Source organism: Zingiber officinale, chromosome 8A, assembly GCF_018446385.1.
Source record: "Zingiber officinale cultivar Zhangliang chromosome 8A, Zo_v1.1, whole genome shotgun sequence".
Lineage (NCBI taxonomy): Eukaryota > Viridiplantae > Streptophyta > Magnoliopsida > Zingiberales > Zingiberaceae > Zingiber > Zingiber officinale.
Window position 1 is genome coordinate 91,621,035 of NC_056000.1, and position 23,724 is coordinate 91,644,758.

At 33.1% G+C, this 23,724-nt stretch overlaps 1 protein-coding gene across 1 annotated transcript in view; it reads right to left on the reverse strand.

Moving 5' to 3' along the window:
- Positions 1 to 502: 502 nt before the first annotated feature.
- The window catches only part of LOC122009851 (acyl-CoA-binding domain-containing protein 6-like), a 31,624-nt gene continuing 8,402 nt past the window's right edge, over positions 503 to 23,724 (reverse strand). Inside the window, exons 12-16 of the mRNA XM_042566160.1 lie at positions 10,933 to 11,016; positions 10,473 to 10,841; positions 1,025 to 1,537; positions 893 to 952; positions 503 to 804 (exon numbers count right to left, since the gene is read on the reverse strand). Of these exons, the coding sequence (XP_042422094.1) occupies positions 724 to 804; positions 893 to 952; positions 1,025 to 1,537; positions 10,473 to 10,841; positions 10,933 to 11,016 (1,107 nt within the window). The 3' untranslated portion in view covers positions 503 to 723. The remainder of the gene's footprint in view (positions 805 to 892; positions 953 to 1,024; positions 1,538 to 10,472; positions 10,842 to 10,932; positions 11,017 to 23,724) is intronic.

The following is a 23,724-nucleotide window of genomic DNA, read 5'->3' on the forward strand; positions in this document are numbered from 1 at the left end:
AGTTTATAAAAGTAATTTCAATCATAATCTGTTCAACCTTAGTGAATGGTGTGGACTCTGAGAGTAGGATCGGATGCTGTCAGAATCACAGCATGTGGCGGATGACAGTGCCCTGCTTGCTTTTATGATATAATAAAAACCAATTGTCTGCTAGATCCCAACCACAAGCAGAATAGAGATAGGCGTAGAGGATGATTCAGAACGAGCCAACTATATAGGAGGAATGTATTTACAGTCTTAGGAACCATGTTTTTGAGTGGATTGAAAATCTTTCCGACGGTAAACAAAGCATTAAGGCAATACTTTGGCTTGTCTTAGCTATAAGCTATTTTAGCATCTTTTTTATTTATTATGTTTTTCTTAGTTGTTAAAATATTAAAAAAAAATTGTTAGAATTAGTAATTCCGACTGCATCTATTTTGGAAAAAAAAAACAGTTGTTGTAATACAGTTATTCAATGGTGGAATCGAATAAGTTCATGTGAATAATAAATTTCAGGCGATTAGAAGCAAGGCGTAGATCCTGTGTAGATCCAGCCTGATAAGACCCTTAAATTTTGAGTGACGACGCCGAGGTCAAATTTCGTTTAAAATACTAACAGACCTAGAAATCACATCGTACATACTCCCCAGTCATCTTGTACATACAGGGAATTTAAGTTGACAGAATACCAAACTACTGCATATCCAGAAGGCTACAACATTTTCGTAGTTTGAAAATGATCTACATCGGAAATGGTTTCTTTGGAGTGGGTGCCCTACTATCCAAGGATTGTAGCCTTTGCTTGAGATGAAAAACTTCAACCTGCCAAACATACTAGAAGTCAATTACTTCTAGAACGCACATAGAACGCACCAAAACAATAAAATTGTGGCAAAACCTATAGTTTCACCTGAAGCTGAAAAGCTCTTGCCCTTTCGCCAGCTAAAACACCACGAGTAGAGTGCAATTCCTACAAGGAATAAAGGAACCCTTAGTGATGAAAGCCCTAAGATGCAAAAGCTAGAAAATGGAATTGCCTTGCCTTTTGTGTATCATCCAAGATTGCTTTTAGAAATGCTACATCATGTTCAAGCCTCACATTGTCAGAGTGGACAATATTTGACAGGCTGTTGGCCTCCTCTTGAGCTAGCTCTACAGCTGCTAGCTTCTCCTTCAACGACTCAATTTCCTTCTGAGCATCAGCTAGTTTGATCTCCATCTCTTGTGTGCTCCTAGCAGCAGAGGCTAAGCTCTTCTCAGCAGATTCTTGGCCTGTCAAAGCAGCTTTCAGCTGTTCTTCAACCACAGCATTCTTACTTGTCAAACTAGCAATTTTACTTTCGTAAAGTTGATGATATATATTTGATGGATTGGTTAAAACTGATCTTCCATCAGTCTCTAGAGACAAAACATGGTCATTAGCCAAGCTGAGACTATTAGTTCCTTGCTTAAGGTGAAAATTTGAACCTTCAGATTCAACAAGAAGCATCTCTTCTGTACTAGCTAAAATTCCAGCAATATCCATCTTTATTTCAGATTCTTGCCTTTTGCTGCTCTACAAATTGCAAAAAGATGATGTATTCTGTTAGAACAAATTGAGGACATATCAGGTTTTCATTTAACAAAATAAGAAATCCTAAATAAATTACAGAAAGATACAAGTCATTAACAGTGAGAGTAATCCAAAATATAGTTTTTTTTAGTGTTATATAATAAGCATAAATAAGAATATTTTGAAGAAACAACATAAAAACTGACAAAAAGGGTGCTGAGTTAAACATGGCAACAAAAAAACTGTGGGGTTATATTGTAGCTTGAATAGGGATGGTTCGGTAAGGTATATCGAAATTTAAATCGTATATCGTACCCAAAAAATTGGTATAACAAAAATACATACCGATACCGTACTGAATTTTGGATATATCATACCAAATTTTCAATACGATACAAATTCCATAACGTATATAGTTAAATTTCAACATCAATACAATATACCAAAATTTCGATATAAATCTTATATCGATACCAAAAATTTCAATACAGTATTATACTGTACCGAAATTTTCAGTATACCGTTAAATAAGTATGATTCGATATATTTCAATAAAATATGTGTGGTATACTGAAATTTTGATATTTTTCCATACCCCTAAGCTTGAATTCCCATTAGACCCTTGTTAAATGGGTTTTAATTTAGCCAGTTGTATATGCAAATTGTACCCTACGAAAGATATAAAACTCAGGCATTGTTGCTTTCGGATGATTGATACTTCATCTAAAGGTAGTCACAATTTTCTTACCCAGTACATATAATCGTTGGATGTCAAAAAAAGAGATGATTTGTTATTCAAATAGTTATTGATTTTAGGAATATTCTTAGCAATACCTATTATATTGTTGGTGGAAATCTAACTCATAATGCCTGACATTGAAATTCCAATTTCTTAAGCATTTGTTGAACATCTGAAGTTGCATTAAGAATATTGGTTGATATTTTAAAGTGCCTGCTCTATGGTTAAAAATCAAGAAGATGCCTAATTACAAATGAACCAAGTTAATGAGAAATACCATAAACGTGGGGACTAATTGAGATTAGAATAAGAGATGTTTCAAACACTTCTCAAAATCAATTTGATTATTTCACATTCAAAAAACCTCAAACTATTAATGTTATTTATTTAACAATACAACTGATAAAGAATGATGTGAACCCAGCGAGAAAGATATCTCAAGAACCCACAACGAATTGAAGACAGAAAGAAGGAAGGTCTAAGACGATAAGATGGATGAAAAGAAACTTCGACCCAATGCTTAGGAAAGCACGAACCTTGGTATAGAAGATGGGAGACGCCACAACCTTGGGTTAGACTTTGTAACCGTTGGTACAAATCTCGATAGTAATGTGATGGAATGAACCTCTTTCTCATAATTGATTTCATTTCTTCCCAAGGGCCAACAAGTCTCTCGTTGTTTCTTCTCCTACTTAGAATAACTTGATCCCACCAAATAATAGCATAATCAATAAATTCCACAGCAGCAAGTTTTACCTTCTCTTCACATTAGTTGTAACAATCAAATACTAATTCCACTTTCTTTTCCCACTCCAAATATGCGTCTGGAACACTTTTGCCTTGAAAAGAAGGAATCTTCATTTTGATATTTCCCAAGTTTCTATCAACATAATCACTCATCCTTCCCCTTCTACTACCGATTCTAATACCACCAGATCTGCCACTAGAAGCTCTTTCATCAATGTCCTCAAAAATACCATCATCATCATCATTGTTGTCTTCACAGTTATATTGCCTTGAACTTCGTGTAAGAACTTTACCAGCTTAGCTATTTTGCAATTTAGTAATTACAACATCTTGTCTCTCCAATCTGTCGAGGATTTGATTGAATCTGATTTCCATGCGTTCCAAATGTTGTCTCAAGGCACGTTGTTCAAGTGTTTCTCTAGGACTTGCTTCTTCTCCACTTGTCGCCATTAATACAATCTGTTGTCACTCAATCACCCAACTCGCTAATGTTAACTCTTTAAAAAATTTAGAATTGTGGCAATTCCTTGTAAACGATCATTAACTGATTGAAAATCCCAAAGGTATTAGGATAAAAGAAAGGAATTGATAAAAGAATGCAAATTGCAGAATTGAAAACTTAAATTAAGTTCAGAAAGGAAATTTGTCAAAATTGAATCTAGGCAAAACTTATGAGAATGCGGGACTAAAAGATAAAGATACTTGAAATAAGAACTAAAAAGGAATTTGCCAGAACTTAATCTAGGCAGGTGTCAGAATTAAATCTAAGCAAAACTTTAAAGGAAATGCAGAATTGGAAAGTGCAAGTATAGAAATAACAATTCTCTACACTCACCTTTTTTTTTGTTTCTTTTTTTAATTTTTTTTTTAATTTCGGTGCCAAAAAGTGATTCAGACTGGGACAAGAAAATGGAATTAGTATTTGATTGTCACAACTACTCTGAAGAAAAGAAGATAAAACTTACTGCTGTCGAATTTATTGATTATGCTTATTTGGTGGGATCAAGTTATTCTAAGCGAGAAGAAATAACGAGAGACCCGTTGGCACTTGGGAAGAGATGAAATCAATTATGAGAAAGAGGTTCATTCCATCACATTACTATCGAGATTTGTACCAACGGCTATAAAATCTAACCCAAGGATCCAAAACCGTGGAGGAATACCACAAAGAGATGGAGAGGAATACCACAAAGAGAAGAAGATTGCCATGATTCGAGCTTGGAGGACCGAGAAGCAACATTTTCCTTTGGAATATTTAAGAGGCTACCTTAAGGCCAAAAGGCATAACAAGTCACTCAAAATGTCCCTCTGGACAGGAAAAAGTTGTCCATTCAATGGACTCAGGATGCATTTTGATTTACCAAAATCCTGATTTCATGTCAAATTTAGAGTACCATTTTGAGTTTTGGATTTTATTTAAGAGTTGGTCTTTGTCAGGATTTTATAACCATCTTCTTGACAATTATCATTAAATCTTTCGTAGTTAAATACCATTCTAGATTGGCTACGTTTTTGTTCTAATCCTTTATTAACTATGAAAGATGGACTTCGGTGCCTAGATGTAGACCTTTGAATGACTCCTAAAGTTAAGAGTTGATTAATGTGCATTTTACATTCTTCAGTTTTCCAATTTGTATATTTTAAATCTTGAGCCTTAATTGTAAGGTCTGGATTAATTATTGACAGTTGGAAGATTTTTTACAAGGTTTGAATTCAAAAATTACAAATATAGTAGAGTTGTAACATTATGTGGAGCTGGAAGATATGGTGTATATGTCCATGAAAGTTGAAAGGCAACTCAAAAGAAAGGGTTTAATTAAGCATGGTCAAAGTTCTAATTTATCCACTTGAAAATCTAGTCGGAACAAAAGAGATAATAAAGTTGCATCAAAGAGTAAGACCGAGTTTTTGAAGAATAAAGATGCTAATTCTCCATTGGTTTAAGGTAAAGAACCTATCCAATCTTCAAGAAATAGAAATATTAAATGCCTTAGGTGTTTGGGAAGAGGACATATTGCTTCACAATGTCCAAACAAAAGAAGTATGCTTTTGAAAAAAAATTGCGATATTGAAACTGAGAGTGAGTCCGAAGATGATAATGCCTTACCACCATTGATGGAAAGTGATGTAGAAGAGTATGTCGTTGAAGGTGAAGCCCTTGTCACTAGGTGTGCTCTAAATGTGCAAGCGAAGGAAGAAGATGAAGAACAACGAGACAACATATTTTATACTCGTTGTCACATCAAAGACAAGGTATATACTATGATTATAGATGGGGGAAGTTGCACTAATGTGGCTAGTACTATCTTGATTGAGAAATCATGCTTACCTACCACTAAACATTCTTAGACCTTATAAACTACAATGGTTGAATGATTACGACGATGTTAAGGTCACTAAGCAAGTGTTGGTTTCATTATCCATTGGTAGGTATCATGATGATGTTCTTTGTGATGTAGTACCAATGCATGCAAATCATTTGCTTTTAGGTAGACCATGGCAATTTAATAGGAGGGATATGCACGATAGGTTCACAAATAAATATTCTTTTAAGATGCATGGTAAACTTGTAACTCTTGTACCATTAACTCCTAAGCAAGTATATGAAGATCAATTGAGGATAAAAAAATGAGAGTGAAAAAAGAAAAGATTGTGAGAGAAAAAAATGGAAAAGATAAGGAGTGTGAGAAAAGAAAAAGTGAGGATGAGGAGTGAAAAAAGAATGAAAAAGAAAAAAAAATCAAGAGCAAGAGAGTAAAAAAGTGAGCTTTTATGCAAAAGAAAGGTTAAGAGAGCTTTTTATTCTCAAGAGTTGATGATTGTATTTTTGTACAAGGAGACATATTTTAACACTAACAATCTTAATCCTTCTTTACCTACTGTTGTTAAATCTCTTTTGCATGAATTTGATGATGTCTTTCCTAAAGAAGTTCCTGATGGATTGCCATCACTTGGGGAAATAGAGCACCACATTGACTTCATCCCAAGAGCAACCATTCCTAATCGACCAGCCAATAGGAGCAATCCTATAGAGATAAAGGAGCTTCAAAAGCAAGTTGAAGAGTTGATGAGAAAAGGATATGTTCGAGAAAGTTTGAGTCCTTGTGCAGTTCCTGTTTTGTTTGTGCCTAAGAAGGATGAAACTTAAAGAATGTGTGTTGATTGTAGGGTTATCAACAAGATTACGGTAAAGTATCGTCATCCTATTCCTAGATTAGATGATATGCTAGATAAACTACATAGTTCTTGCATTTTCTCTAAAATTGATTTGAAGTCTGGCAATCATCAAATTTGTATACGTGAGGGAGATGAATGAAAAATTGATTTTAAGACTAGGTATGGTTTGTATGAATGGTTAGTCATATCATTTGGACTAAATAATGCACCTAGTCCTTTCATGAGATTAATGAACCATATTTTGCCTGCTTATATTGGAATTTTGTTATAGTATATTTTGATGACATCTTGATTTATAGTAAAAAATTTAAATGAGCATCTCAATCATTTACAACAAGTTCTACTTATTTTGAGAAATGAAAAATTGTATACTAACCTTCAAAAATATTCTTTTTGCACTAATCATATAGAGTTTCTTGGTTATATTGTTAGTGCCAAGGGAATAGCAATTGATGAAGAAAAGGTTTAAGGCAATACGTGAATGGCCAACACCAAAAACGATAACTGAGGTACGTAGCTTTCATGAGTTGGCAAGTTTCTACAGAAAGTTTGTTAAAAATTTTAGTTCTATAGATGCACTCTTGACTGAAATTGTTAAAAAGAATGTTAGGTTTCGTTGGGATAGTGAACAAGTTTCAGCTTTCAACTTACTTAAGGAGAAGCTAAGTTCAGCACCATTACTTGCATTACCTACTTTGCTAAAACTTTTAAAATTGAGTGTGATGCATCAGGAATAGGTATTGGAGTTGTGTTAATACAAGAAGGTCGACCCCTTGCTTATTTTAGTGAGAAACTCAGCGGAGCAGCTTTGAACTATCCAACTTATGACAAGGAGATGTATGCATTGGTGAGAGTTTTAGAGACTTGGCAGCATTACTTGTGGCCCAAAGAGTTTGTTATTCACACTGATCATGAATCATTTAAGCATTTGAAGAGCCAAAGTAAGTTGAATAGACATCATGCAAATTGAGTAGAATTCATTGAATCATTCCCTTATATGATCAAGTATAAACAAGGTATGGAAAACATTGTTGCCGATGCTTTGTCTCGAAGGTATACCTTAATCTCTCTTTGAACCTAAAGTGTTAGGATTTGAATACATTAAAAATCTATATTCTAATGATCCTGACTTTGGAAATGTGTTTGAAGTTTGTGAACATACTGCATTTGGAAAGTTTTATAGGCACGAGGGGTTTCTTTTTAGAGTGAATAGGTTGTGTGTGCCTAATTGTTCATTGAGGGAATTATTAATCTAAGAATCTCATGATGGGGGACTAATGGGACATTTTGGAGTTAAAAAAACTCTAAAAGTATTGGTAGAACATTTCTTTTGGCCACACATGAAACGAGATGTAGTCAAATTTTGTGAGAAGTGTATTACATATTGGCAAGCAAAATCTAGATCTTTACCTCATAGACTGTATACATCTTTACCAATTCCTAATGAACCTTGGGTTGATATTTCCATAGACTTTATCTTAGGACTACCAAGATCCAAACGAGGTATGAATTCTATTTTTGTGGTTGTGGACAGATTTTCTAAAATGGCTCATTTTATTCCTTGTAGGAAAACAGATGATGCTAGCCATATTGCTGATCTATTTTTTAGGGAGATCGTGCGGCTTCATAGAGTACCGAGGAGCATAGTTTCATATCGTGATGCAAAATTTCTAAGTTACTTTTGGAAGACATTATGAGGAAAGTTAGGAACAAAGCTTTTGTTTTCCACAACTTGTCATCCACAAACAGATAGACAAACTGAGGTAATCAAGATTCGAGGACGAATCCTTTTGTGAGGAGGAATGAAGTAAAAGAAAGAGAACAACAAGTTGCGCAACAAGCTTATGATATGGATCATGCTCAACCCACTCTAGATATTAATGATGATCCATTATGCATCAATAGAGGTCCAATTACAAGGGCTAAAGCTAAAAAGATGAAGGAAGAACTTAATGTGCTAATTGAAGATGTGAAGGTCAAAGCTACCATTGAAGAAGGTTTGACCAAGAGCAAGTCATCCGGCTTAGTCAACCTAATTCAAACCTTAGATGAGTTGAATTAGCATTTAAATCTCATATCTATATAGTATGGAAATGTAGGCTCAATTTGGACTCAATTTCTATCTTCATTTGGGTTGTAATAATGTCATAAATTTAAAATGGCTAAGTAGTCTATATAGGTCTTTAATAAATGGGCTTTCTTTTGGTCTTTTAGGATTTTTTTATCACCCTATAGCTATAAATAAAGGAGGCAACAACCACACATATATCTTTGACATATTTTTCAATCTAAAGCACGATGAGGCTCCCGTTTGATGATTCTTCATTGACTTAGAACTTATCAAGGCATCTCCTTGTGGCGTTCAAAGACTTATCAACCTCAATCCCAAGGTTGTGGCGTCTCCCATCTTCTATACCAAGGTTCGTACTTTTCTAAACTTTGGATCGAGGTTTCTTTTCATCCATCTTATCGTCTTAAACCTTCCTTCTTTTTGTCTTCAATTCGTTGTGGATTCTTGAGATATCTTTCTCGTTGGGTACACATCAAAGAAAGGTACAAAGAAGAAAGATCTGCATATGATTTCTTTCTGTCAACTAGATAAAAATTCATGATAGTACTTAGACACCTGTTACAATGAGTCTTTTAAGGAAATAAAAAAGAATATTTAGAAATTAGATATCATAAAAGACATGTATGATAATATAGTCACTAGTGCATATTGGGAGTGACACGATTTTACTTAAACATCAAGTGTCAACATTAAGTCCCTATCTTTACTATGTTAGTAGATAGAAATGAAACCATTAACAGTTTCTAATATCTCAAATCTATTATTCAACTAGACATTAATAAAAAAAACAATTAATGGAATGAATGAACAATTGAATGGAGGAGCTTATGGATAGGGTTGGCAACAAGTTAGCTACCCATAAATTTTACACAGCTCTCATCCATACCAACTTGTTACATCTAAAACTCATACCTGTCACAAGTACTTGCTATTCTACCAATATCCAATCACTATCTGTGGGTACATGACCAACCCTTAACTCACTCTTCAACACATCATGACACCTCCAATATTCAAAAGTAATAACAAATTAGATCTCTAAAATAATTAATCCAGCCATTCATATAAAATATCTCTAAACATACAAGCCAAGAATTACTGATTGTACACCTAATAAAATCATAATATCCATCAAATTTAGTATAAGCATCCATAATATACTTTGCAAATATGTATACTAAATATGAACATGTTGAGGTACTCGAGTATTCAAACCCAAACTCATCTCATACCCATGACAAACATCTACCATTTCACCCAATCTCATTACCCGATTAACTAGGTTGGGTAATCACAAGTATCAAACAAAATATGGATCGTAGTAATAGCTACCTAAGGAATGTTATGTAGTATCGTGCCTCTTAGGCTAAATGAAAAACCTATCGAGTAGGGTATAATTTGCTATACTCTATGGATTGGTATGTTGGATTGTTAAGAAGCAATATATTTAAAATCATAGGTAACAAAAATGAGAATGGTAAACTGGATTTGAGGCATTACTAGGAAGGATAAATTAAAGATATCAATGACATCAATTAAACATAGCTCCAATAATTATAAAATGAGAAAAAATAGGTTGATATAGCGTGAACATGTTTAAACTGTATCTACTGCAATTAGAATAGTTAAATCAAATAGAGTGGAAAGTCTATGGTGTAGAAGGAGTCCACAGAAAACTTTAATTAATGTCAGAAGAAAAAAGTTTAAATAATGTAAAAAATTGATTTTAATATTTGAATATTGCTAGTGATATAGACTTAAGCAATAAAATCAATTTAGATAATCCAAGACTGATGACATACTATAGTTGGGCTCTAGTTTGTCAGTGTAATAATCGACCAAATTGACTTCATAAGTATGATAATTAGATAAATTATTACTCTGGAAACTATAAAGTGAATAATTGGGAGAAGGCTAATCTCAATTAGTATAACCTTCTTGTACTAACCCCTTGCACCTGGGCAACTCCATGTTAAAACATAAATTTAACATCTTTTTCCTGGAAGTAGATAAGCCAACTGGTCAGTCACCCTAGGTGGTTCTCAATCAAACCTAGAATAGAGTTTAGATCCCATCTGAAGGGTAGATACTAGCTGGTACAAATATGTGAGAACATTTTCTTTTTCAAAGAGGGGCAAAAGTTTGATCCATTTTCATCCACAAAAAAGAGACAGAATGATACATTAAGTGTTCATTGCCCTCACCTGTGAGAAACGGTTGTTCTGCACCTGGTCATCAGTTTCATAGTTTTCATCTTCAAGGGATGGTTTCGGCATCTTATTAGCCAAACAGTAATCTTGATCTTGATGAAATTGCTTGCTAATTGGCATGCCAGCAGATGGAGAAGGATCATCTGAAATGGATTTCCTGCCAGATATTTGCTGCTCAAGTGCAGATGCAAGACTATGTCTTGTGGCATGATTAACAGAAGTTGGGGAAGAACCAGTCTTGAGGTGAGCACCAACATCCTTAATAGTCACAGCGTGTTGTTCTTCATATGGTAATAATTCTGTATCTGGAGCAGACCGTGAACTCATTGAATGTTCATTTGTAGCCAAGAAAAGTATTTCAACCTGTGTTCAAGGAAGATACAGATATTTTTGGGGCAAACAGAGAACAGATTAAGTCATATGTAGTATCTATGATTTTTTTTAAACTTTAGACCTGACTGGATGGTTCTTTCTTGTGTCCTCCAAAGGCAAGAAGGAAAACTTTGTCTTTGTGATTAACTGGAAGCAAGCTAAAACCCTGCATAATGATAAGTGATAATAATACAAGTCAGTGCCACTATAAATGTTATAAAAACTTCATGGTTAATTAGCTACTTCTAGAACATAATTGCAATTTGCCAATGAAAAAATGAATGACTACTATCTTATAAAAAAGATACTTGCAAGGCTGATGTGTATTATGACGACCCACAGGAAGCACCACTTGCTCCATTATAGTCTTCTATTTATGTTTAGATCAAGAACAGAACAAAGTTTATACCAATCTCATCTACAAAGAAATCAGACTGCTATAAGGCCCCAAATGTAGGCCAATTTACTCCATCAAATGTTGTAAGTGAACCTACTCATAATCAAACAACATTAACTCTATTGACATGGAGAGATGCTCACCATTGAAGAGTCTAACCTGATTCATGGACAAAAACATAATGAAATCTCTTTACAGATTACTTGAAAGGTAATATTTTGGCTAACAAGTTGATGCAATATGAATTTTTCCTTTCTTCTATTCCCTGATAACTACACTATAGGAAAAAAAAATAGCAAGCAATTTTTACTTTAAGCTACAAGTATGGTGTAAAGTTTACATGCCAAACACTGATGCTAGAGAATTATCTGCAATTATGATTGTGATTGTTAAGAACCTAAATGTAAATACTAGGAACCTTATTGTGAATTTAGTGCCCATTATTACAAATATGAATAATACATTTAGGTAGAAGGGCGATCTAGGGAAAATAATAAGCTCTAATATTTCTCAATTACATGGAACTAGAGCCCTATTACTCTCTTCATCTTTCAAGTGATTCTATGGGCCCCTACCATTGTTGTGGTACCCTTGCCTGCATTCACCTACACATGTATAATCACATCCTCCTCGACCACAACAAGCATTAGCAACACCGAGCACCCTACCAACAAATGCTCAAACTTTAATCAGATTTTGAGCTCAGCTAGAGCATCTCAAGTTCAGGTTAGTCTCCTACCTGGTGAGCTCTACGTGAGGCATCCTCCCTAGTGGATGTCAAATTTGACCAGGCACTGACGAGGATTACATTTTAGCCCTATACTTCCTTGTGAGCTAGCTTAAATAGAAATTAAACATAGATATCTATATAGAACCTATCCTCATTCCTCTTGCCATTTGTATTCTAACAACCTATTTTTCTTCAATGGTTCAATCCCAAAATGTCAAGTTCCTCAGCCATATCACTGCATGTTCAGTCTATTGCTTTCTTGAACTTTTCAAGTTATATGACTATTATCACAGAGAAGTTTAACAAGAACAATGCTTCGTCAGCTACAGCTCTAATCAAATCAACATATAAGCTCTTCCGATTGCAATATTAATGGATCATCAAACTTGATTCAACAATTGAGAAATGCTAAGCCTGGGCATAGAGAAAAGTTGCTGAAAACTCCAAAACACATGGGAATCACCTCTCAACAATGAATGATGCAAGAAACACATAAATGAATGAACACCTAAGTCCACACTTAGCCCAAGAAAGCCATCTTTGTGCATTTTAACAAGTTGTAAAAATAGGAATAAACCAATAACATAACAATTGAAGAAGTGAACAAACAGATGCTACAAATCTAGACAAAATTCTAAAAACTGAACCCCCATCAACAACCTCATTGTGTTCTTTAACCCTAATAGAATGCTATTGTGTACAATAACAAAAACTAGACATGACACTACAAAATTGAACATCCAATAGCATCAACACCATATCCAACTCAATAACAAGCATTTAAGTAAAATTGAACACCCATCAACATCCACACCATATTTAAGACATGATTTCGGAGTCACCATATATTTTACCTTTATTATCATTTTGTCAATATGACAAGTTTTATTATTTTCAATCATTGTTAGGTGTCTAGTTTACATTGCTACATTCTTCACTTGACAAATAATATCTTCTATATTACTTTTAACTCAGAAATTTCATTGTATGACCATTATTCTTCTAACCTATAATGCAAAAATCATCATTTATTTCATAATAAGATATTGGATTTAATTTAATTTCTTATCGAGTAAGATCACCTTTTTAATTGATTAAATTTAACATTAATGATTTCCTTTCTTATTTTTAAAATCATATAAATAAAATTCAAATCGTACTAGCCTGGCTGGTTCGGTTATTTTAGCTTCCAATTCATATTGCAAGAATTGTATCATTTTATTTATAAATTGTATCATAGAAATCAAGAATCGCATGATTCTGACAATTATGATTATTGCTTGTTCTTCTATCATTGACAATTATCAAGAAGCATCTTCCCATGCTTCTTTTCATGATGTGTAGAAGCTGTTGGTCGAACTCTCCTTTTATAGCCCCGTCCTAGCGCCTAGATCCCCTCCCGGGTACCTAGACAGTGCTGACGTGGTGAGCTCTTGTCGAAACTTCATCCCTGAAGTTTATCCACGTCTGTGCGCCCAAACCCCCTCCGAGCATCTGGATCACCGACGTGGAACAGCCAGTCGTCGCACTCCAACTCGGCAAATCGATCAAATTTCAGCCGTCTGGTACCTGGAATACCTTCGGCGCCCGGATCACCAGGGTGCCAGGCAAGGCACCCGCTCAGGCTGATCCTTCGTCGAAACTTGCCCGGGCACCTGGAGCAGCTCCAGGCCCTCGGACGAGCGCCCGGATCCCCTTTGGGTGCTCGGACTGCCCTTTTCCAATACTTCACTTTCTGCCAAAAAAAAAAAAAAAAAAAAAAACAAAAGAGTTAACCCAAACAAATAAACAATATAAAATATGAATTTGACAGCATTCGGACTATCCAATCCAGACTTTGAGTTTTGCTGAAACTCTAGGTCGGACCAACGCCTATTGTTCACTCTTCTGGGAATACGTCCTCACCTACTACTCTCAAGAAAAATTACCTTTTATCATACAGGTTCTCCAGATCGTCTGGGCTTTTGCTCAGCGTTTGAGACATCAGGGCTTCATACTGAACGTCTAATCCCCGACTCGTCCAATCTTCCACCCATGGCCTCCAGGATTTTCACTTAGCATCCTCAACTCTAGGATTTTGTGTAGGATCGAAAAGAATTTAGATATCTCCACAATGACATGATATTGTCCACTTTGGGCCTAGACCCTCATAGCTTTGCTCTTGGGCTCTCCCCAAAAGACCTCTTGCCAATGGAGATATCTTTCTTTTTATAAACCCATGATCTTTCCCATGTATTTTCAATGTGGGACTATGTTTGCAACCTTTCAACCCCAACAATCCCCCCCTCAAACAAAGGACCACAGGCTTCCCACGTCCGATCTTTGACCAGGTCTTCCTGCCCCTCGGTCCACCCGACCTACTAGGACTTTTGTGCCTAGCCGCAACTAGAACTTCCTGCCTGGTGTCTGGTCCTCTTGATCAGAACATAGAAGCCCACACTTTTTTTTGTTCGAAGTCAATATTGTACCCACATGGCTCAATCAGACCATAGCTCTTGTGCGCAGTCGGCGGTTAAACCTTCTGGCAGTCCGGGCTCTGATACCAATTGTAGGATCGAAAAGAATTTAGATATCTCCACAATGACATGATATTGTCCACTTTGGGCCTAGACCCTCATGGCTTTGCTCTTGGGCTCTCCCAAAAAGGTCTTTTGCCAATGAAGATATCTTTCTCTTTATAAACCCATGATCTTTCCCATGTGTTTTCAATTTGGGACTATGTTTGCAACCTTGCAACCCCAACATTTTGTCCCACGTCCGCGACCCGCCAAGACTTTGCTCAGTTCCCCGGACTAGGATTTCACTGCCTAACCACAACTATAACTTTCCTTTTGTGTAAGATCACTTACAACTTTCCTGCACACTTAGTTTAACTTGTTAGATCAACAATAACACTTATCTTAGAACGCTTTGCCATTATCAAAACTCAGGTTTCATTGTCTAGTGCTCATTGCACCGATAATCTCTCCTTTTTGATTATGACAACACAGCTCATAATTAAGTTAAATACAACAGATAACAACTAAGAATAATTTACCATTTTTACAAGTCAAAATTTTTTAAAACTAAGTTTCTATGTTTTGAAATACAACTAAGAATTCAGAGTTCAAAGACCCCCCTTGAATATAGCACTTTCTTAGTAAATACTTAGCTATACATACTTAGCTAAAAATACTTTTTCAAAAACACTTATTTTTTCTTGCTTTTAAATTATTTTTTGAAAAATACTTTCACCTTTTTTTTAAACTTAAATTGAAAAAGTACTTTAAAAATTGAAAAATATTTTAACTTAAAGAAAACTTTGAAGTACGTTTGAAAATTTAAAAATATTTAAATTTTGAAATAATATTTAACTTTAAAATTTAGAAAAATACTTTAACTTTTTGGGAAAAAAATATTTAACTAAACTCCTTTTACTCTCCCTTTGGCATATATCAAAAAAAAACTAAGTAGAAAAAAAAAGCTATTAATAAGTAAAAAAAAATTTAATCTCTGCATTGATTAATGTCTTAAGAAAAACTATTTAAGTAAGTGTTTTAAGTTTGAGGGGAAAGTCAATGATTTTAATCCAAGCATGTAAAACTCAAAGTAAAGAAAAAATTTAAAAATAGTCATCTATTTTCCTTAGAAGAAATGTCTAATTATTAATCACTAGCTATTTACCATAAGGTATTAGCGGTTACTTAGTCGAGTTAAGTTCGTGATCCAGTTAGGTTTACTAAAGAGAATGACTTAACTTGATCAATTTGAATTGGTATTTATAGTCCAGACTTATGTTGATGCATAGACATAAGTATTCTGAAGTCCAGGCAATACCATATGTATTTCACACCATGCTAAGTGTTTTTTTTTTGTCATACACAAACAAAGTATTCCTAGTGTACTTATGAGATGCTCTGGCTGAAACCTATGGGTATATGCTTTATAGGATAAAAACCTAGGCTAAGTCCAATTTTTAAAACAACAACAACAACCAAGCTTTTTCCCACTAGGTAAAGTCGGTTGTATGAATTCTTTTATGCCATTGAACTCTATCTCCTATTATATCATCATCTATATTTAAATAAATTTTATCTTGTTTTATTGTTGCTAACTAAGTCTTTTTTGATCTTCCTCTTCCTCGTTTGATATGTATGTTTATCATAGTTTCATATCGCTTAACTGGAGCATTTATTGGTCGTCTAAGTATACGTCCGTACCATCTTAAACGTGTCTCTCGTAGTTTTTCCTCAATAGATGTAACTCCGACTTTCTCTCTAATTCTTTCATTTCTTATTTTGTCCATACTCGTATGTCCACACATCCACCTTAACATCCTCATCTCTGCTCATGTGCTCGAGTCATAACCCAACATTCAGCTTCATATAACATAGCAGGTCTAACTACAGTTTTATAGAACTTACCTTTAAGTTTAAGAGGTATTTTATGGTCACATAAAACGCTCGGCGCTCCCCTCCATTTCACCCATCATGCTTATATTCTATGTAAGACATATCTTTCAATTCCTCCATCATTTTGCAAAAATAATCCTAAATATTTAAATCTCTCGATTCCGGGCAACTCGTCCTCTCCTATCTTAACAATTGTTTCATTACTTTTAATATTTCTAAACTTAAATTCCATATATTCTGTCTTTAATCTACTAAGCTTAAAACTTTTCCTTTCTAGTGTTTCCCCCAAGATTCTAGCTTAGCATTTACTCTTTCACGTGTCTCATCTACCAAAATAATATCATCTACAAATAACATGCACCACGGTACTGTGTCTTGAATGTACGCAGTGAGTTCGTCCATAATTAGTGTAAAAAGATAAGTGATACTGATTGCCCAAATGAAAAAGTGTGAGATTACCATCACTGTGAGCCTGAAGTTTTTACTCTGGTCATTACATCCTCATACATATCTTTAATTAATTCAATATATGTTACGCTAACACCTCTCTTTTCTAAAATTCTCCATATAATTTTCTCTGACTCTATCATAAGTTTTTTCTAAGTCAATGAATATCATGTGTAGATTTTATTTTTGCTCTCGATATTTTTCAATTAATTATCTAAGAAGATGTATAGCTTCTATTGTCGACCTTCCAGGCATGAACCCAAATTGATTTTCTATCACTGTAGTCTCCTTCCTTAATCTTTTTTCTATTACTTTCTCCCAAAGTTTCATAGTATGACTCATTAGTTTAATATCCCTATTGTTTGAACAATTTTGTACATTTCCCTTATTCTTATATAGGGGAACTAGAGTACTTATCCTCCATTGATCAGGCATTTTTTTCGTTTTCAATATCATGTTAAATAATTTTGTAAGTCATTCAATACCTTATTTTCCTAAGCACTTCCATACCTCTATAGGAATATCATCTGGTCCAACGGCTTTTCCACTATGCATCTCATTTAAAATTTGCTTTACTTCTGAAGTTTGAATTCTACGATAAAAATTAAAATTTCTATGCTCATTTGACCTACTTAAATTACCCAAGTTAAGTTGGTCACCTAAACCTTCATAAAAAGTTGATGAAAATACCTCTTCCACCGCTCTTTTATTTCTCCATCGTTTACTAATACCCTATTACATTCATCTTTAATACATTTTATTTGGCTAAGATCTCTTATTTTCCTTTCTCTCACTTTAGCTATTCTATAAATATCTCTTTCCCCTTCTTTTATATCCAATTTTTGATATAACCGTTCAAAAATTTCATTTTTTGTTTCACTCACTACTTTCTTAGCTTCTTTCTTGCCTATTGTATATTTTTTTAAATTTCCTCATTCTTACAAATATATAATTCTTTATAAGTTATTCGTTTTTCATTCACTTTCTCTTGTACTTTCTCATTCTACCATCAAGATTTTTTACTTAGTGGTGCATGCTCCTTTAACTCACAGAGTACACTCTTAGCTACTATTTCAACTTTAATACCATTTTATCCCATGTTGTATTAGAGTCATCGTATATTTCACCTAATGTTTGTACTTCTACCTTCTCCTTAAATATATTTTGTTTCATATCATTTAACTTCCACCACTTAATTCTAAGAATTGTATATATTTTCTTTCTATTGATACTATATTTGAGGCGTATATCCAACATTCTACCTAAGATAGTTAAGTTTTCTCCAGGGATGACTTTTCAATCTTTACAAATCTTTATCCTTCTTCCTAACCATAAGAAAGTCAATTTGTAATTTATTATTTCCACTTTTGAACGTGACTAAGTGTTCTCTTTTCTTAAAAACGATTAGATAATATAAGGTCATATGCTATCACAAAATCTAATATAGTTTTCCCTTCCTCATTCCTCGTTCTAAATCCATAATTCTCATGTGCTCTCTCATATTCCTCATTTTTCACTCCGACATACCCATTTAGATCACCTCCTATTAAAATTATTTCATTTGATGGAATATTTTATAATATTTCATCTAAGTCCTCCCAAAACCTTAATTTGGTAGCTTCATCTAATCCTACTTGTGGTGTATATACGCTAATTATGTTCATAGTTTTTTCGCCACTATTATCTTAAGTGCTATAATTCTATCCTCTTTTCTAACTACTCCTACAACTTCATCCTTTAACAAACTATTTACAATAATACCCACTCCATTTCTTGCTTTACTCTTTCCAGTGTACATAACTTAAAATCTGAGTTCTCTATCATCTTTGCCTTCTCTCCTGTCCATTTTGTCTCTTGTACACACAAAATACTAATTCTTCTCCTAATTATCATATCTACTACCTCTATTGATTTACCAGTGAGAGTTCCTATGTTTTATGTTCCAAATCTTAGATTATTAATTTTCCTATCATATTTGTTCTTATCCAACCTATGGAGTGAGAACTCTTGTCTATTTAACACTACACCCAAGTTCTCATGGAGATGTAGCGATCCTTGCTGAGACGTTACAGTCGGCCCCTGTAACGTGAAATCTTGCATATTTAACACTACACCCGAGTTCTGGAGATGTAGCGGTCCTTGCCGAAACATTACAGTTGGTCCCTGCAACGCATTCCTTCCGGAGAACAACCTAGCATTAGCACAATAATTTAATGGATTCATACATTGAATATTTGTCATAATTTGATGCTAGCTGGTAACCTAACACAAAGCTGATAAGATTTTTGAAGAGATAATATAAATTTTAAAAAAAAAATCATAATTTTTGAAAAGTAGAATGGGAGTCTTGGTGCAACGGTAAAGTTATTGCTTTGTGACCAAAAAGTCACATGTTCGAATCTTAAAAATAGTCTCTTGTAAATAAACAAGGTAAGGATACATACAACGGATCCTTCCCGAGACCCCGCATAGTGGGAGCATCGTGCATCGGACTGGCTTTTTATAAATTTTTTAAAAGTCAAAACAATAAAAATAATGATTTTAAAATCTTTAGAATCTATTCTACTAAGTACATATCTAATTGTCTTCTAAGTGTACTGAACTCATGTTCAGATAAGGGTTTTGTGAAAATGTCTGTTAAATTTAACTTGGACTCAACATACTTAAGTATAATATCACCCCTAGCTACATGATCCCTTATAAAATGATGCTTAACCTCTCTATGTTTAGTCCTTGAGTGGTGCATTGGATTTTTGATTAAATTGATTAAGCTTATATTATCAATTAAAATTTTTATATTTTTATATTCTAATTAATAATCTTCTAAAGTGTGCATCGTCCAAAATAATTGAGATGCACATTCACCCATATCTATGTACTCCGCTTTAGTAGTGGATAGGACAACACAATGTTGTTTTCTACTAGACCAGCTTACTAAGGTTCAGTTGACAGTTTCCATTTACTTTTTTTATCTAGTTTGCATCTAGCATAGTCTGAGTACCCAACTAAGTCAAATGTGTTAGTCCTAGGGTACCAAAGTCCTACACTTATGTCCTCTTAATGTATCTAAGTATCCTTTTTACATTAGTTAAGTATGATCTTTTGCACAAGATTAGTACCTAGCACGCATAGCTGCAAATAAAATATCAAGTCGACTTGCAGTTAGGTGTAAACTTCCTATTACACTTCTATAATATTTTAAATCTACTGATTTTCCTTCTATGCCAAAGTCAATTTTAACATTAGCTGTCATTAGAGTATTAATATTTTTAGAAATTTTCATTTTAAATTTCTTAATTAATTCTTTAGCATGCTTTGTTTGATAAACATAAATTCCCTCTTTTGTTTTTTTTATTTGTAATCCTAAGAAAAAATTAAATTCTCCTACCATACTCATTTTAAATTCATTTTTCATTAATTTAATGAATTCTTTTAAAACTTTTGTATTAGTTGAGCCAAAATTTATATCATCTACATAGATCTGGACTATTAAAATATCTTTTTCTAAGGTTTTAACAAATAAAGTTTGGTCTATTTAGCCTTGGTTAAATCCTTTAGACATTAAGTATGTTGATAGTCGTTCATACCAAACCCTAGGTGCTTGTTTTAATCCATACAAAGCTTTCTTTAACCTAAGGACATGATTTGGGTGGTCTAAATCTTCAAATCATGGGGTTGATTTACATAAACTTCTTCTTTAATGAACCTATTGAGGAATGCGGACTTTACGTTCATTTGGTATAACTTGAATCTTTTATGTGCCATATAGGCTAGCAGCATCCTGATGGATTCAAGTCTAACTACAGGTGCATAAGTTTCATCATAATCTAACACTTCTACTTGATTAAACCCCTTAGCCACTAGTTTAATTTTATTTCTTACTATTTCACCTATATCGTCTAGTTTATTTCAAAAGACTCACTTAATATCAATTATAAATTTACGTGGTTTCTTTCAAATAAAGTTAATTTCTCTTGCATCATAATTATTCAATCTGGGTCAGGTAGAACTTCTTCTATAGTTTTGGATTTAATTTTGGAAATAAGAATTATTTCACTTAGATTTCTATAAGATTATCGAATTCGAACTCCTAGGGTTAAATCACTAAAAATTTGATCAATTAGGTGACTAGATCTTATCCTTGATTGTTTTATATTAGAGTCAACAATTTGTTCTTATTATTCACTTATTTTATATCTATTTTTATTATCTTCTTCATCTTCTATCTTTCTTGTATTTTGATTATTATTTTCATTAATTAAATTAGGTAAATTAGTTTCTTCATCAAATATTACATTGATTATTTCTACAACTTTTAAGGTATCTTTGTTATAGACTCTACAAGTCCTACTGATTATGGAGTGCCCAAAAAATATGTCAGATATTGATTTAGACTTAAATTTACCTAAATAATCCTTAGTGTTTAATATATGTACTTTTCATTCAAAAACTTTTAGATAATTTAAATTAGATATTTTATTATAATATATTCCATAAGAGATTTTATTATAAAATTTATTAATTAATATTTCTATTTTGAATATAACATGTTGTATTTATTGCTTCTGCTCAAAATTGGTTACTTAGGTTATATTCATTTAATATCGTTCTAGCAGCATCTTGTAATGTTATATTTTTTTGTTTAACTAGACCATTTTGTTGGAAGCTCTAGAACATAAAAATTCATGATTATATCCATTAGTTTGACAAAATTCGATAAACTTATGATTTTCGAATCCCCCTTCACGTCTAATTCTCTTAATCTTAGCATCTTTTTCATTTTCTATTAATTTACAAAAATTATTAAAGATTCAAACGTTTCATCTTTAGTTTTTAGAAATTTTGCCTAAATAAATCTTGAATAATCATCAATTATAACTAAGTAGCTTTGGTTTTACTTAGTAACTTAGCTCCGTGTGAATCAAATAGGTCTAAGTGTAGGAGCTCAAGTATTGAGTTAGTTCGATTTAGGTTTGTTGATTGTAGGTTGACTTAGTTTATTTACCTTGTTGACAAGTATTACAAATTGTATTTACAAAATTTTTTAATTTAAGTAAACCTTTAACTAAGCCATTTTGACTCATTTTTAAAATGAATCTGATATGAGTGTCACACAATCTTCCGTGCCACAATTTGATTTCCTCTTGTTGTGTCAAAAGACACTTTAGTGAAGAGGTACGTGGGTCAATTGTGTAAATGTTATTTTTCCTAATTCTCTTAAATGTAATTTCAAGAATTTCAACATTTTCAATTAAATATTCAAAATTAGAAAAAATCACTAAGTATCCAGAGTCACACAATTGACTTATACTAAGTAAGTTAAAATTAAATTTATCAACTAATAAGACTTTTCGGATAATAAAATCGAAACTCAATTTGATATTATCGATTACCTTAAGTTTTTCATCGTTGTCAAACGCAACTAACCCTAAGTTCTTGAATTTTAACTTATGGACTTCAATCAATCTCCAGTCATGTGTCTAGAGCATCCGCTATCCAACATCCATTGGTCCAAATCATTATGTTCATACACATCAAGTATTTGATTTTGATCCAATTTTGACGGATTATAAGATAGATTGAATTCAACCCCTCATTTTCCATCTCACCTATTTTAAGTTGTCAATCATGTTATACTTATGGGTAATTGTGAGATGATTGATTGATTTTAACTTAAGTTTTAGTTAGATTAATTAGATTTATATTTTAAGTTGATCTAAATTAATTTGATTAGATTTAAGTTTTAATTTGATTTGATTTAATTTGAGTTAAGTTCAAGTTAATTTAAGTTTGATTTAAGTTTAATTTGGTTTCAGTTAAGTTTAATTTGATTTAAGTTTAATTAGATTTGGTTTAAGTTAATTCAAGTTTAATAAGATTTGGTTTAAATTGACTTATTTTAAACCTAAATTCATCTCACCCATTTATAGATTGTCAATTAAAAAACTTTATAAGTTTTGTTAAATGATTAATTTTATCTTCAATTTAGATTAAAATCTAAGTATTGATGTACATATGAGTTGGATTAAGGTTTAACAGTTAGTTAATTAAATATTCATTTCAATAATTGACTTCCAGAGTGTGACGAGGCATTAAGCCTTTTTGGATATTGGCAACAACCACTTCTAGACAAAATCTTTTAAAGAAATTAAATATTTATTTTTTTTCTGAGAATCTTTGATCTAACTAAATAAGTGTCGATCAAGCCTAAGTCCTTTTTTATCCTATTCTAAACATGCATAAGGAAAGCGGTAAAATAAACATTAAACAAGTTTATTTGATAATGAAGATACTCTTTTTATTGGTTTCCTTTGGATCATAGCTTTGATAAGGTCTATCAAGGTAATGGATTTGATCCTTAGGAATTCAATATTGATCAAGCTCAACTTAATTAACCAAGTTAGACTTTGGGACCCAAACTTGGATTACCTTTTTATTTGTTCGATTAACAAGAAACAGGTAAAATTTAAATTTATGTTTGACCTTATAACCAAGTCCAGATCAGTTATATATGATCCTTTGTTTCCCAAGAATCAAGTTATGTTCTTGGAACCCAAAGTGAATCGTTCCAATGTTTTCTTAAATTCTTTAACTTAAGTTCTTAGATTGGAATTTTCTTCCTCAAGTTGGACTTGACTTGGAGTTTCAATTTGTGTCTCCTCAGTTAATGAACTTGGGTTACTCTTTTCCTTGAGGGTTTTAACCTCCTCTTGGAGTGACTTGACCCGGAGGTTGAATTTAATCAAATTTTCTAGACAAGTAGAAGATTAAATTATACGATCTAATTAAAGAAATATTGAACCTTATGAACTGGATACAGATCCATAGCTTCGCTCGAACTCAGCTTCCGATTTTATCTTGGACTCAAATTCGATGACTTGTTCTCGGGCTAAAAGTACGAGGAAGCTC